This window comes from Rhamphochromis sp. 'chilingali', assembly GCF_963969265.1.
Source record: "Rhamphochromis sp. 'chilingali' genome assembly, chromosome: 4".
In the NCBI taxonomy this organism is placed as follows: Eukaryota; Metazoa; Chordata; class Actinopteri; order Cichliformes; family Cichlidae; genus Rhamphochromis; species Rhamphochromis sp. 'chilingali'.
The window spans coordinates 17,418,166-17,430,883 of NC_137948.1; the positions used below are offsets into that span (position 1 = coordinate 17,418,166).

Genomic DNA, 12,718 nt, shown 5'->3' on the forward strand with positions numbered 1-12,718 from the left:
GGCTGACAAAGGACCACAGCATAATCTGAGCTGTAAATTTAAAACTTTCTTCTTTTTTTTTGGTCTTTCTATTTTGGTTACACTTGGGTTTGCTTCTGCATTCTTCATAAGAGCAAAGGATATGAAAGCAGAAAAGGGATCTTTTTGAGGAAATCTGCCACCTCAATCACTTGTGTTTGCTCTGGCACTTGTGTTTGCTCTGGCAAACACAAGTGATTGGCAAAGATTTTTAAGACAGTTTTGTCAAAGTAAATATCCCTGCACCAAAAAAAGATTCCGTTTTTTTTACATGACCAAAAGACTGCAAACATAGATAGATAGATAGATAGATAGATAGATAAAAAAAACATTATTTAACAGAACTAAAAGCTTAGATTTCTGCTTCCGAAGTGTTTAAATCATGTAGTAAAATATAAGCGAAATCCCATGCCACATTTACAAAAGTATTACTATCTTTAAAATACAACGAGCTGACTGCTCTGCCCGCACAGTACCACAGGCGCACATTGAGCCCCTGTAGTTCTGCAGGAATACTGTAGCTCAAGCGACTTTTCTTTGGGGGATTTAGCGAAGCGTTGATTCTTAAAGAAAGAAAAGAAAAGAGAAAAGAAACGTTTAAATAACGATCGTTTCAAACATAATGTTAGGTTTGTGACGATCTGATAGAAAAGCGGGGAGGAAGAGAGAGAGAGTGAGTGAGAGAGAGGGAGCGTTAGAGAGAAAGAGGGAGGGAGGGAGGCAGGGAGAGAGAGCAGCAAAAACTTTCCTCTAAAGTTAGCGCGGAGCTTTCACTGCAAGTGAGGCGGGGTTACAGCCTGGACTGAGCCACAGCGGCTTTGCAATGCGGCACCGCAGCGAACCTCCATCCAACTTTGTTATCAGCAACTCCAAATTTCATCTGTAGACTCCAACATGTACTCCCCTTACTGCTTGACACAGGTATGGAAGAAAATCGCCGTTTTAAGGCTCCGGCGCTTTGCTTTTTTCCCTTCCCCCCCGGTGTAGCGCGCCTCCGGTTTGTTTTTACTGTACGTGGTTTACAGTGTTGTGTCGCCTGTCGCGCTGCTACTTGTCATTTGCTGCGTACGAAGGAGCTTTTCCCAACTCTGCTCTCTTTTCCCCGATAGTGTTTAACCTCCCTCGCTCTCTCACTCTCTCTCCCTCTCTCGCGCTCTCTCTCTCCCCCTTTCTTTTTAATGGCACTCCTCCAACGGGCTTTCTTGTGCGTCTCATTGCGCATGGTTTGGAGAGAAAATGGCGCTTCTCCCAAATCTATTTTATATAAAACGGAGGTTGGAGAAAGGGGAAGAGGGGCTGGGTGTCCTGACAGCTTGCGACTAATTCCAGACAAACGGAGGCAATAACCGGTTTTATCCATAAAGCTCATGAACGAGTTTTAATGAAGCTTCTTGAGTAGTAAAATCTTCTTCTTTTTTTAAGGTTTCTAACTTACGGCTGTAGGGTGGTCTGCCAGTTTTCAGCCGCGGGGGCCTTTAAGGGTCACGTCCTAGATGCAATCTTAACTGGATTTATCATATTCTGCAACAGCAGAAACAAAACAAAGTGCTTTATTTTATTTATTTATTTTTAATTGTTTTTTGGGTTGTTTTTTTTTAGCCAAATAAGAAATTGTGGGCAAGTGTGCATGTGTGTGTTCTCGGTGGTGTCAGATTGATTAATGACAAAACGGAGGTGCCCTTTAAATAAACAACAGAACCACTCCGTAATATTTGCATAATCATTGTATGAAAGTCAGTATAGGTGGAAGCTTTTTAGGGATTCTCCCGGTTAAAAAAAGCGGGAGAATGTAATGTGCGTAATTTTAAAGGCCGTGGATCAGGTACAGGTTCTACACAGAGGAATAAGTTAAGTTAAAAAAAAGTTTAGATCAATTTGCTTTAAAACATTTTCTTTAAACTGCAGCTTTTAACTGAGATCTGTGAATATTTAGCTCACAGGTTTTCACCTAAATTCGAAATTACAGACTTAGTTTTGACCTTTCAAGGCTCATTTCCTCTAAGCATTTCTGCCACTGTGCACTAAAACGCTGCATTATCTTGTTTCACCTCATACCCTATAATGTTCCTTTGATATATATCTGTAAACTGTGCAATAGAAATAAACTCGAGATTAAAGGAAAACACAGGACTAGGACAACCTTCAAACCTTTGTTTTTGTCTTTGTTGATTTTTTGACAGAAGTGACGTAGAGCTTAGGCTTTATTTTTCTTTTTGTTTCATTTTTCATAACAGTGAATACATTGTCTTTATGAGCTCGGCTTGTGTTGTTTCAGTGCGTAAGGAGCCTTTATCTGTAAATCAAAACAGATCATATCACAGGCCTCGGGAGATCAAAGGTCACGCTGTAAATGACCTTTTTCATTTTCTTTACAGCGCCGCACTTTTTGTGCCCGACAGAGCACATACATTTAAAGTTATGTTTATTCAAGTTATATTAGAACAGTCACTGCAGAGTTAACAGATGAGGACCACAGGAGCGCCGAGCCTGCTGCTCCAGGCCACCGCAGGTCCGTTTTCCCCTTCTGCCGCTCGGCTTATCAAATTCACACACCGGGATAAAAGCACTTTTTTTATTTGCACGCACGTCACCAGCAAGCCTTTATTTAAAGGTGGAGTTAATAATTACCGTTTAATATCAGTCGGCCCATTTGTCAGTAAGAAATGATTTTTTTTTAAACACAAGCTTCAGTTACCTGTAAGTTACAGCCTGCAGTGCAATAAATGCCAATTATAAGGCTTATGATGTATAATTTTTGCGCATTAATTTGACTTTTGAAACATAATAAAATCACAGTTTGGCTTCCAACCTGCGTGTTACATTTCAATGATACAGGAAGGTCACGGCCTGCAGCCCTGCGTTTCTTTTAGTCCTACAAAATGCTTTACTGTAATATTCATACGTTTTGCAAAAAATGTATTCCAAACCATATTGTAGCTGCACAGCCTTTTGCAGTGGAGCAGAGAATTGTAATCATTCCTTTCCTTAAACAGAACAGTCTGGTTTCGAGAGCTCCGAGGAAAACATGCAGGATTCCTTCTCACAGTTATTTCAGGCCTTCAGACCAGACCTGTTTTGCTTTTTCTTTGACTGAAACTAAAGTATAATGTGTATGCATGTGTGTATGTCTCTTCTCCGTTAGTTTGTTTTTACGTAAAAAAAAACAAAAACTAAAAAACAAACCCGGAATCACAGGCATCCCTAGAAACGCGTCGGCCTCGTTCTCTTTCTTCCCGCTTTCTCTTGACTGTTCTGCCGTCTGCAGGTTTTATAGTCAGAATGACATTTAATAATCAATAGCCCATTTGATTTGCCCCGTAAAATAAGTCCAGCAGCCCTACTGCATATTTAGTACAGATAATTTTCCGAGCCTGGCGGTATGAGGCGAGGTCCGCATCGAGTTTCCTCTTTCTTTCCATTAATTAAAATTAATTGGCAGCAGATCCTCTCACACGAGCGCCGCATGGACTCGTGCTGCCCATATGCGTGATACATATTGATCTGCTTAGGCTGCTGTTACTACGTCTACGGGTCTAGTGACAGATATCAAGCAAAGCTGGTTTGTTTGCATTCTCTCGTATCTCCTTGAGAGCTCGTGTTTGTATGTCGAGTATATTAAGATAACACCAGTCAAAGATTAACCCCAAAGACGCCCGTGCATCCTGCTTCTTTCACACCTGTAATTGAAACATGACTTAAACATTTGCATTAATTTATGCTCTGCTCTTTTTAATTATCTTTTGATGCGTCATTAAAACGGAATACACGCCATTTGTGTGTGTGTGTGTGTGTGTGTGTGTGTGTGTGGGGGGGGGGGGGGGGGGTTCACATGAGTATACACACGGATGCTGACGTGCGTAATGTAGATTGCTTGTAGCCTAACCATCCATCCATCCTTCCACATTCGTCCAGTGACTCCATTAAGAGTTTGTTCTTGATCACTGTCGTGTAAATAATTCACAAATCACAGAAAACATGTAAAAGTGGTGTAAACAACCTACAATGCATTATTAATGCTGATAAAAGCTTTTTTGGAATAGCCTGGTAGGTGACGGACCGACGAGCCAAAGTAGCGGTGCAAAACATTGCCAAACATTAGCAGGAGTTGGTTTTTTGTTTTTTTGCGTACGCGTGGCATTGTTTCACGTCCCTGTGACGGGAAATGCATTTGCATGAAGTTTTATTGCGGCTTGAAGGTCGAGGGGGGCGGGGGCGTCGTTAATTAAAACTTCTATGTGCTGCGTTTTTGAATTCGGTTATTTCAGACTGCTGTTAAGTCCCGTTTATCCAAAATGAAATGGGTTGCTAGCGCCAAATTCTGAAGCTTTTGCCGCAAAATAAGAAATGTTTAACAATGTGCCGGGAGATTGTTTAACTGCTCCCCTCGCAGTTCACGCGCAGAACATTTTTATTTGTTCACTTGATTCTCGCTTATACGCCATTCATGTCCTATTATACGCACTTCTTAAGGGTTTTAGATTTTTTTTTGGACTTCAAATGAGTCCTTGAAATTCACTCGGCCATGTGCGATTGGCTGAGCCATTAGAAGCATGAAGTGAAATGTGCACAGGCTACAATAGCCGTGCCATATAGCAATAGCACAAGAAGAGGGGGTGGGGGGGGGGGGGGAGTGAAGATGTTGCAGACAGTATCTTTGGTGATAGAGATAAAAGCATTTTTATCGCAACCAAACAGCCAAGTGAATCACTGTATATGGAGCAGCGCACAATATGTGTGGCAATCTGTGTGAAATTCACACAGCCAGTTTCTATACCGTTAGACTGTCCAAATCAAATATTCATTCTTAAGCCGAATTTTGAGATTGTTCTTTTTCCTGTTTCCACCTAGAAGTCGCCATTGTCACAAAGGGTCAAATGTTCAAGACACATGGCGTCACAGCTAACTACCTGCTAGTGTGTGCTTTTTGTGTGCGTACAGTACTTGTTTTTCCGTCCCGTTTTGGGCCACGGCTCTCCTGCGTCAGCGTAGGTTCTGGTTTCACTGGGACCGGTCAGTGACTGCTGGTGTAAGCCGAGGTGGGTCTGCATGATCTGGTAACATACCAATCCTTACCGGCATCACTTTGCACCCACACATGCACACACACTCCCTATAATCCTGCGCACACATAGCTAGTTTGCAGGCACAGCTCTGTTGTGGTGGACGGTAAGCAGGGTGAAAATGGCCAACTGCAGGCCAAGGGCAAGCAGGCAGTGAGTTGTAGGCAGAACCCAGGGGTACACTGTGTTCTTTTTACTTATTCATCCTTTGCTAGAGGCAGACAAGGTCCAACTTACGCTCCTTGGCCCCGAGTGAGAGCTGGTAGGCAGGCACGAAGGAACGCATAAGAAATGGCACATGATGATGTCAGTTTAGCAGTGTCTAAATACATTTGGATCACGGGCTACCAATAAATGTGCCTGATATGTGTGAGGGATTGATGTGTGCCTAAATTAACTTAAATTGTTACTCAAAATTTTGAAATCACATGCATAGTGTCAAACGGTAGTCTATACTAAAATTATGAGTTTTTGTTTGTAACGTCACCAAAAAAGAAAAAAATATGCAATTGAAGGACCCATAAAGCCCCAGACCTATAGCCTAAGGTAGCTCTTGGACAGTCGTCCTATGGCAGTGTGTGTTTGTTTGAATGTGGGTGAATCTGTCTTGGAGGTGATTTAAATCCAACACAGTGGCGCTCTGTTTATCCCTTATCTGTGCAGTCTTCCCAACTGCCCATAGAAAATGGATTTATCATGCTTAACCGAGGCACTTGGCACAATCCGGTAATAGGTGGCTGTCCTCTGGATGGATGAGCATGTGTTTGTGTGGCCGATATGCGCGTGTTTATGTGTGGCCTTGTGCACATGTTACCTCCTCCCTGTCCTCTGCCTTCTAGTGTGGATTAGGTTTAGGTTGATCTGTGGCCAGTGGTAGCAGGCGGCCCCTATAGCGGTCTTATGTTGGTCTGAGATAGTTTTGTTTACCGAGCCATACTGCACACACATGTATGCATGAAGATACGCAAACTCATCCGAAAAGAGAATGAACACTCACGTAATGTTATAGACTGATAGACAGACGCGTTCAGGAGCGGGAGCAGCAGCAGCAGAGTCGAAATCCCCTCACTGTGCTGATACTGGGAACGCTGCTCCGACTTTAGCCTTTGCCAGTTTTCGTCACGGGGGTGGAAAATGCTCCAAAATCAAATTTTCACAATTGTCCCTCAGAGCTTTTGTTGTGGCTTTGCTCACTATGCGATATAATTTTAATCTTGGCTGGGGTACGAATTAAGTGTGTAAAGTGCTCGTGTGATTGACTGATAATTGCATATCCTCCCTGTGCAAGACTGTTATTTTTTTCTCAGGTTTCAGAATCAGAGGTGCAACAACTAGCAGTTTACAGTCATTTAACGTGAAAAGACTTTAGTTTGCCAGCAAAAGAGATGAAATCATCAGACGAGGGAAATGTGAGAAACCACTAAGGAATCAAGAGATGAGAAGATGCAAGAGCCAAAGAAGTGCGCTGCTCTTGCATCTGCTTGGGACAGACTCCCCTTCACCTTCATCCCCACTTCTCCTTCTCCTCCACACCCCTCCACCTTCTCAATTAGCTCCCTTTTAAAGAGAAGTAACGGTTAGTGAGTGATCGGCATTGTTCGAGGATGAGCTTCAGTTGTTGTTGTTGTTTGTCTCACCCTCTCCCTGTATCTTGCTCCATCCCCCTCCTGTGTGACCCGTTGGTGTGTTTTTCGTTCTTTTTGATTTTCTCAGAGGCTTTTTTTTTTCCTTTTTTTTTGTGGGGGTAACCCCACTGAATGGGACAATGCAGCCTAGCGTGAAATTAAAGCTCTTAGTTAGTTTGGAGTTGCTCAAAAGAGGATTTTACACATGCATGCATTCATCACCCTCCCATACGCTATAGATATAGCTAATTAGAGGAAGTATACCCTATTTCGAGCATCAAGAGCCCAATTAAAAGAGTAGGGGAAACCTCAGTGAGTGAGATCTAGGCCAAATCAGCTCAGTGAAAGCAATTCTGTTTCCTTGCGTGTGAACAGTATGGCTCCTTCCTTAATCCAGGCGGGAAAATATGGACGAGGCTGATATGAGAAGAGTGCAAGTTTCATTAACATATGCATGTCACGTACTCAGTAAGAAAATCAAGAAAACATTCTGATTGATCATCCTGACAGGCGAGCGTCAGATTCAAAACAGATTGGGCTGCTCTTGCTGACTCTTCCAAGTCTCATTTTGGAAGTAGTCTGCACCAAAATGTCTGTCATGTGTGCACATTTCTGTTGTTCACGTCAAAGACATTTATTTGTGCTTTTTCCCCCCCCCCAATCAGTTAAAACAGCCTTGTGATTGTTTTGCCTCGTCGGAAAAAGTTGGCGTTCTCCTTAAACAAACAGATCATAAAAGTGTAGGCATTTCGAATTAAATGCAAGCAAAGCAATCGCAGGCTACTGTTCGACACCTAAGCCTTTGCCAATATGTTTACTGTATTTTTAAATGGTTATTGATGGCAATATATAGGGCAGGCTGTATAGCCACGACAGCCCAGTGTGTTGAATGACTGGCTAAGGTCATTTATTTTTGACTGGGCTCTGTGTACATTTGTGTGAGTTAGAAGAGGCATTGCGGTGCAGGGCTGCAGCAGCCACGGGAGCGTTAGCCGAAAAATCAACCAGGCCAAACGAACATGTCTGACATTTGTTACGGATGCGCTTGCAAACTCCCAATCACCGTGATTCTCTTTGACAATTGTAATTCCCCGTATTATTAAGTAACGCACACACATGTGTGTGCACACACATTTCTGTTCAGCCATGTGTCCGCAGTGTATCTGCGGACACAGAGGTCTGCAGTTCCAACTGCAGCCAGGGAATCCAGTTAGTGAGTCAGACTTTGTGGAACAAAGTGTGCTGCTCTCTGATTTTCTCCCTCTCACTCTGTCTGTCTCTCTCTCTCTCACTCCTGTTGAGAGCGCTGGCAGCTCGCCAGGGGTGGAAAAATCTATAAGCCGTTGCGTAATATACCATATCTTTACCTTGGTTGAACCCAGCGCAAGATCCACAGCTGTGTGAGCACACAAACAGAGAAATGAGTGTGCTCGTGCCCCGTGTGTGTGAGGCAGAGAGAAAGAGGCCACAGACAGAGGGAGAGAGACACACAGAGTGGCTTCTTTGTGGCCAGTTTTCACTGTGTACCCTCATATAAACAGTATCACACCACTTTGATCAAATGCTGCTGACAATTTTTTTTTCTTAAGTGGACCGAGCATAGTGTTCTAATCACTCTCTGGAGAAACTAAGCTCAGGCCACATAAGATTTATCTGTTTTTGAGGCGGCCGATGTCAAAAATGGAAATCAAATTAGGTCCATGTTGTGCTTGCATGACATATGAACTCCATGGAAACGCCACTGTACTTCCAAAGTCAGAGGGGTGAGCGTATCGCTCTTCACGAGGTACTTGTGCTCTGTGCATAACTTCAGGGAGGAAATTAGAATATCGAATAAATTAAAGTGTATCCGGCCTCTCATGTTTGGCACGCTTCCTCTCATTCGATTCACAAGATTGGGGTTTGCTGTGTTTGGAGCTGTTTGTGCAAGTGCAGGCCTCGCTCGCAGTGTCCATCTGCACCTGAAGCTTCTTCGGGAGCAGTCGCTGTTTATACTCCTGTGGGAGGGAGTGTAATGTTTTGATTGGATGCCTCTGAACGCTGTGTAGCTGCTGACTTTCAGACTTTTGTACTGAGCGCGCCTTCGTTCATGGGTGTCAGCTCTGTTATAGAGATATTCTTATAAATGGCAAAAAAAAAAAAACACAAAAAAACTCCAAAAGAAACAAAAATAAATGTGTGAGTAAAGAGTTTGAGCTTCTTTCCAAAGCGTGCGGGTCTCCGTGTGATCATTTAAGTAAAACGAAATGCCAAATATTGTCTAATCAGTCCTCCATCTTAACTAATATGATCAATCCAGGCAGTGATATTAGCCATCTGAAATTCACATGATAGGACTGATTCATTTTTGATTATGCTGATTGCTATTAAATGGTCTGTAATGACTACTGATAATCCCCATATGTAGCTCAGAACTCTGGATTCGCTGGGAGGCTGTTGTTTGTTAATGCACCACTGAAACCTAAAACACATACAGATGTGTGTGTGTGGGACAAAACCACAAACCCAATCGAGATCCCTTGCCATTGTTTCAGTGCATGCTCGTGCTTAATTTTTACCGGGCTCGCTTATGGAAATGTTTGAGCGGACGTGCAGAGTAAACCCCACCACCCCCACCCGCGTATTCAACTCATTTTTTTCCCTCCCCTTCAGCTACGCAGTGTAAAGGGTCAAACTGTTAGTGTGGTGATGGTGGTTTGGACCCGGAGGGCGGGCGGGGGGGTGACAGCTCTATGAGGGAGGTAGCTTCATTTGGGTGGAAGAAGGATACTGCATCATTTTTCACCTCATGTATTGCATATGTATGCCTGTGTATACTGTGTAAACGTTTGTGAGACTGACTGCTGATATGTTTGTGTTTATTGACTCAAAGAGACAGGCCGTGGCTGCGTACACAGCGGTGTACGGGTGGCAGGGGTCCAGGACTGGGGGAAACGTGTGTGTTTAAAGTACACACAGGCCTAATTATGCTGATTTAAGCATTCTTGCGGTCCTCCCTCTGGCTTGTGGTGTGTTAACTGGCACTGGGGCGTCCAGCAGAGAGCGAGAGAGGCAGTGAGGGAGTGACGGAAAAGATTGAAAAAAAAAAGAAAAAGAAGACAGAAATAGAATAGGGCAACCTTAATCAAAAGACTGATTAAAATTAATAAGGAGGTCGGCAAAAAGAGAAATGGTGGCAGTTTAAAGTACTCAAACACAGCAAGAGTAACTGAAAAAGGTCCCAGATGCTAGCGAAACAGGGGAAAAACATACAGCACTATCAAACTTCCCGGCAGGTTTTTTCCCTCCTCACTTTGGGGTTACGAGCGCGCCCGCTCTTCATATTTATTTTTATATTCAGATGTTATGGATTGCTCCGGGAAAAGGCTGTCCCTTTTCCCAGCAGAGGAATTAATACTGTTTGAATGTTCTTCCTGCAGTCGAAAAAGAAGGAATTTTTGCAATGGAGTTTAAAAAGGTTTATTAGTTAAATCCTGACCGGTGCTAAATAAACAGGCTAGGGATGATTAAAATGAACCCTTGTTTGTTTACTCTCTAATTTCTGGCCTGTGTGCATGTGTGCACCTGTCTCCTGTCTTTTAAGTGGTGCAGTTAAGATTGTAAACTATCCAAAAAAACAGAAAATGTTTTTTTTTCCTTTTTTGTCGGGTGAAATTTTTTTTTTTTTAAGGAATTGTAAATACGTGTGCGTTTAGAAGGAGTTTTGCAACTTTACTTCATGAGTTTGTTACCTGAAAAGTATCCAAGCATTAAAAGGTACATAAAGAGCCTGCACAGGTTCCTCCTATAACACAGCCGAGCGGAGATTGATGATGTTGGCCAATGTGTGTTCAAGCTGCTTTTCATGCAGGTGATAAAATCCCGCTGGAGACGAAGGCAGGGCCGCTCGGTGTCTCTGGGTTCATTCACTGCACTCTCTGAGACGGGCTCAAGCAACACCAAAACTCACATGTGTTTTCATTTGAAAGACGCTCTCACTTTCATACACCTCATTTCTTTATACTTTTTTCTTTTTCTGCCCCCCCCTTTTTTAATAGATGTGTTTGCCTATCTTTGTTTTTCTCTATCATTCCTCATCAACTCCCCCAGCTCTCTTTTTTGCTCGCATTACATCTGTTACCTCAACCATTTCTTGTGTATTTTACCTCATTCTTTCCAGCCCCCTCTCCTTTCTTTCATTCCCTCAGGAGGAGCCATAGTCTTATCTGGGATATGTTGGATTTGGTGAGCTTAAAAGCCACTTTACTAACTCCCTGTCTGCCTCTCCTGAGAACAGCACGAGCTATCTTAAACAGTTTCATCATTCACCAGGCTTTGTCCATTGGAATGCTGCTCAATGGGCAACTTTTTACTCCCTATTGGCTTTTTATGCTAATCCTTTACCTGGCTTTCCATCTTCTGGACCTCCTTCCCTTCTCTGTTTCTCGTTCTGCCTCTTTTCTGTTCCTCCGCTGTCTAAAATACTTGATATACACATATTGGGTTTCTTTGGTGATGTGAAGGAATGCTAATGCATCATAACCATATTATAGTACTTAGAGTAGGCAAACGGTGCCAAGTGCTATCTGGAGAATCAAATCTCTGCACAAGAGCCTTTTCTCTGCTTCAGAGTGAAAAACGGTGTTCACATTTTGATTTTCCTCTCTGGACATACATAAAGCCGAAAGCCCGTCTAAAATTTGCTGAAACAATGGTGTTGTTGTATTCAATAATGCAATTTCTCCAGGAATGGGAAAGCTAGCCTAAATAAAGATGAGGCCAAATCCTATTTTGCATCTGATCCAGGGCATACTGTGCTTTCTTCTCTGTGTATGCGAATAAATGTTTGGACGTTTTGCATATACTGTTACGACAATCTGGTCACAGGGACTTTTAAAAGCATTTGAATACCGTAACTGAAATTTAGTAAACAAAATATTTATTTGAATGCTTGAAGAGTGTAACCAAATTATAAGTGCAAATCCAGAAGCAATCCTAACAGGATATGATCAGACCCCGGGCAGGCCCTCTCTGGCGTATGGCAGGCAAACTGGAGTGAGGGATTTGCTCGTTTTATTATTAGGGCCGGCTTGTGTTGTTGATGGAGCGGCTCCATCCATGTTGACTCACAGAAAGACAGCGGTGATGGCTACACTGAGCAGGGGTGTCAGGCTTGGCTGATGACTCCAACTCCCCAAACAGCACTGCAAAGGCAAACCCTTCTTTGTGTGCGCGTGTGCGTATGTATTTGAGTTAGTGGTGTGTTTCTGTGTGCGCGCGCATGTGTGTGTGTGTCTGTGGAGGCCATACTGCAGTTGTGTGTGTATCTTTCTGCGTGTGTGTCTTTCAGTCCTGACAGCCAAGAAGCTTCAGCAGCATCTGACGTGGCAGCTCTTGCTGCTTTCAGTCCAGCTCTTTCCTTCTGGCTCACTTTTCTGTGATACTATCTTTTCATACAATCACATGTTTATAAATGGAGACTGCCTGTTGTTTCATACCGGACTGGTTTTGCTGAAGGTTTATCAAGTCTCTGCAAAACTGTAAATTTCGCTTAAAATAATATTGCAGGAATACTTTTTTTTTGTAGTGACGAATATTTTTTTTGTTTTTAGAACAATAAAACTGAGCAGGATACTCGAATTAAAACACACACGCACACACACACACGGACATATCTGGCAAGATCCAGTTTAAGGACTGCAAGGGCACATTTGGTTACATGTAAACAGTACTCCACTTACATGTTATACCAACTCTCAACACAATAGGGGGATTTTCTAGCTAAGGGCAATTGCAAAATACCACCTATAAATCAACCAGATGCAAGCTATTATGTAGTTATTTCCATATACTGCAGCGTAAAAGGATATACTGTTCTTTTGTTTTAAATTGTACTTTCATAATTGCACTTATACTCTATAAATTAGAGTGGAGAAAATGGCATTTTTAGTAATAACTGCAACAATCAAATACATATGCATCGTCAGTATATGTGAAACTCTTAACTTAATTTAAAGTTTGGATCAGTATCCAGGT

General features: G+C 42.7%; 1 protein-coding gene across 1 annotated transcript in view; it reads left to right on the plus strand.

Annotated features, from left to right (window-relative positions):
• Positions 1-807: 807 nt before the first annotated feature.
• Positions 808-12,718, plus strand: part of nfixa (nuclear factor I/Xa) — a 95,967-nt gene continuing 84,056 nt past the window's right edge. Inside the window, exon 1 of the mRNA XM_080880021.1 lies at positions 808-939. Coding sequence (XP_080736147.1) covers positions 913-939 — 27 coding nt within the window. The 5' untranslated portion in view covers positions 808-912. The remainder of the gene's footprint in view (positions 940-12,718) is intronic.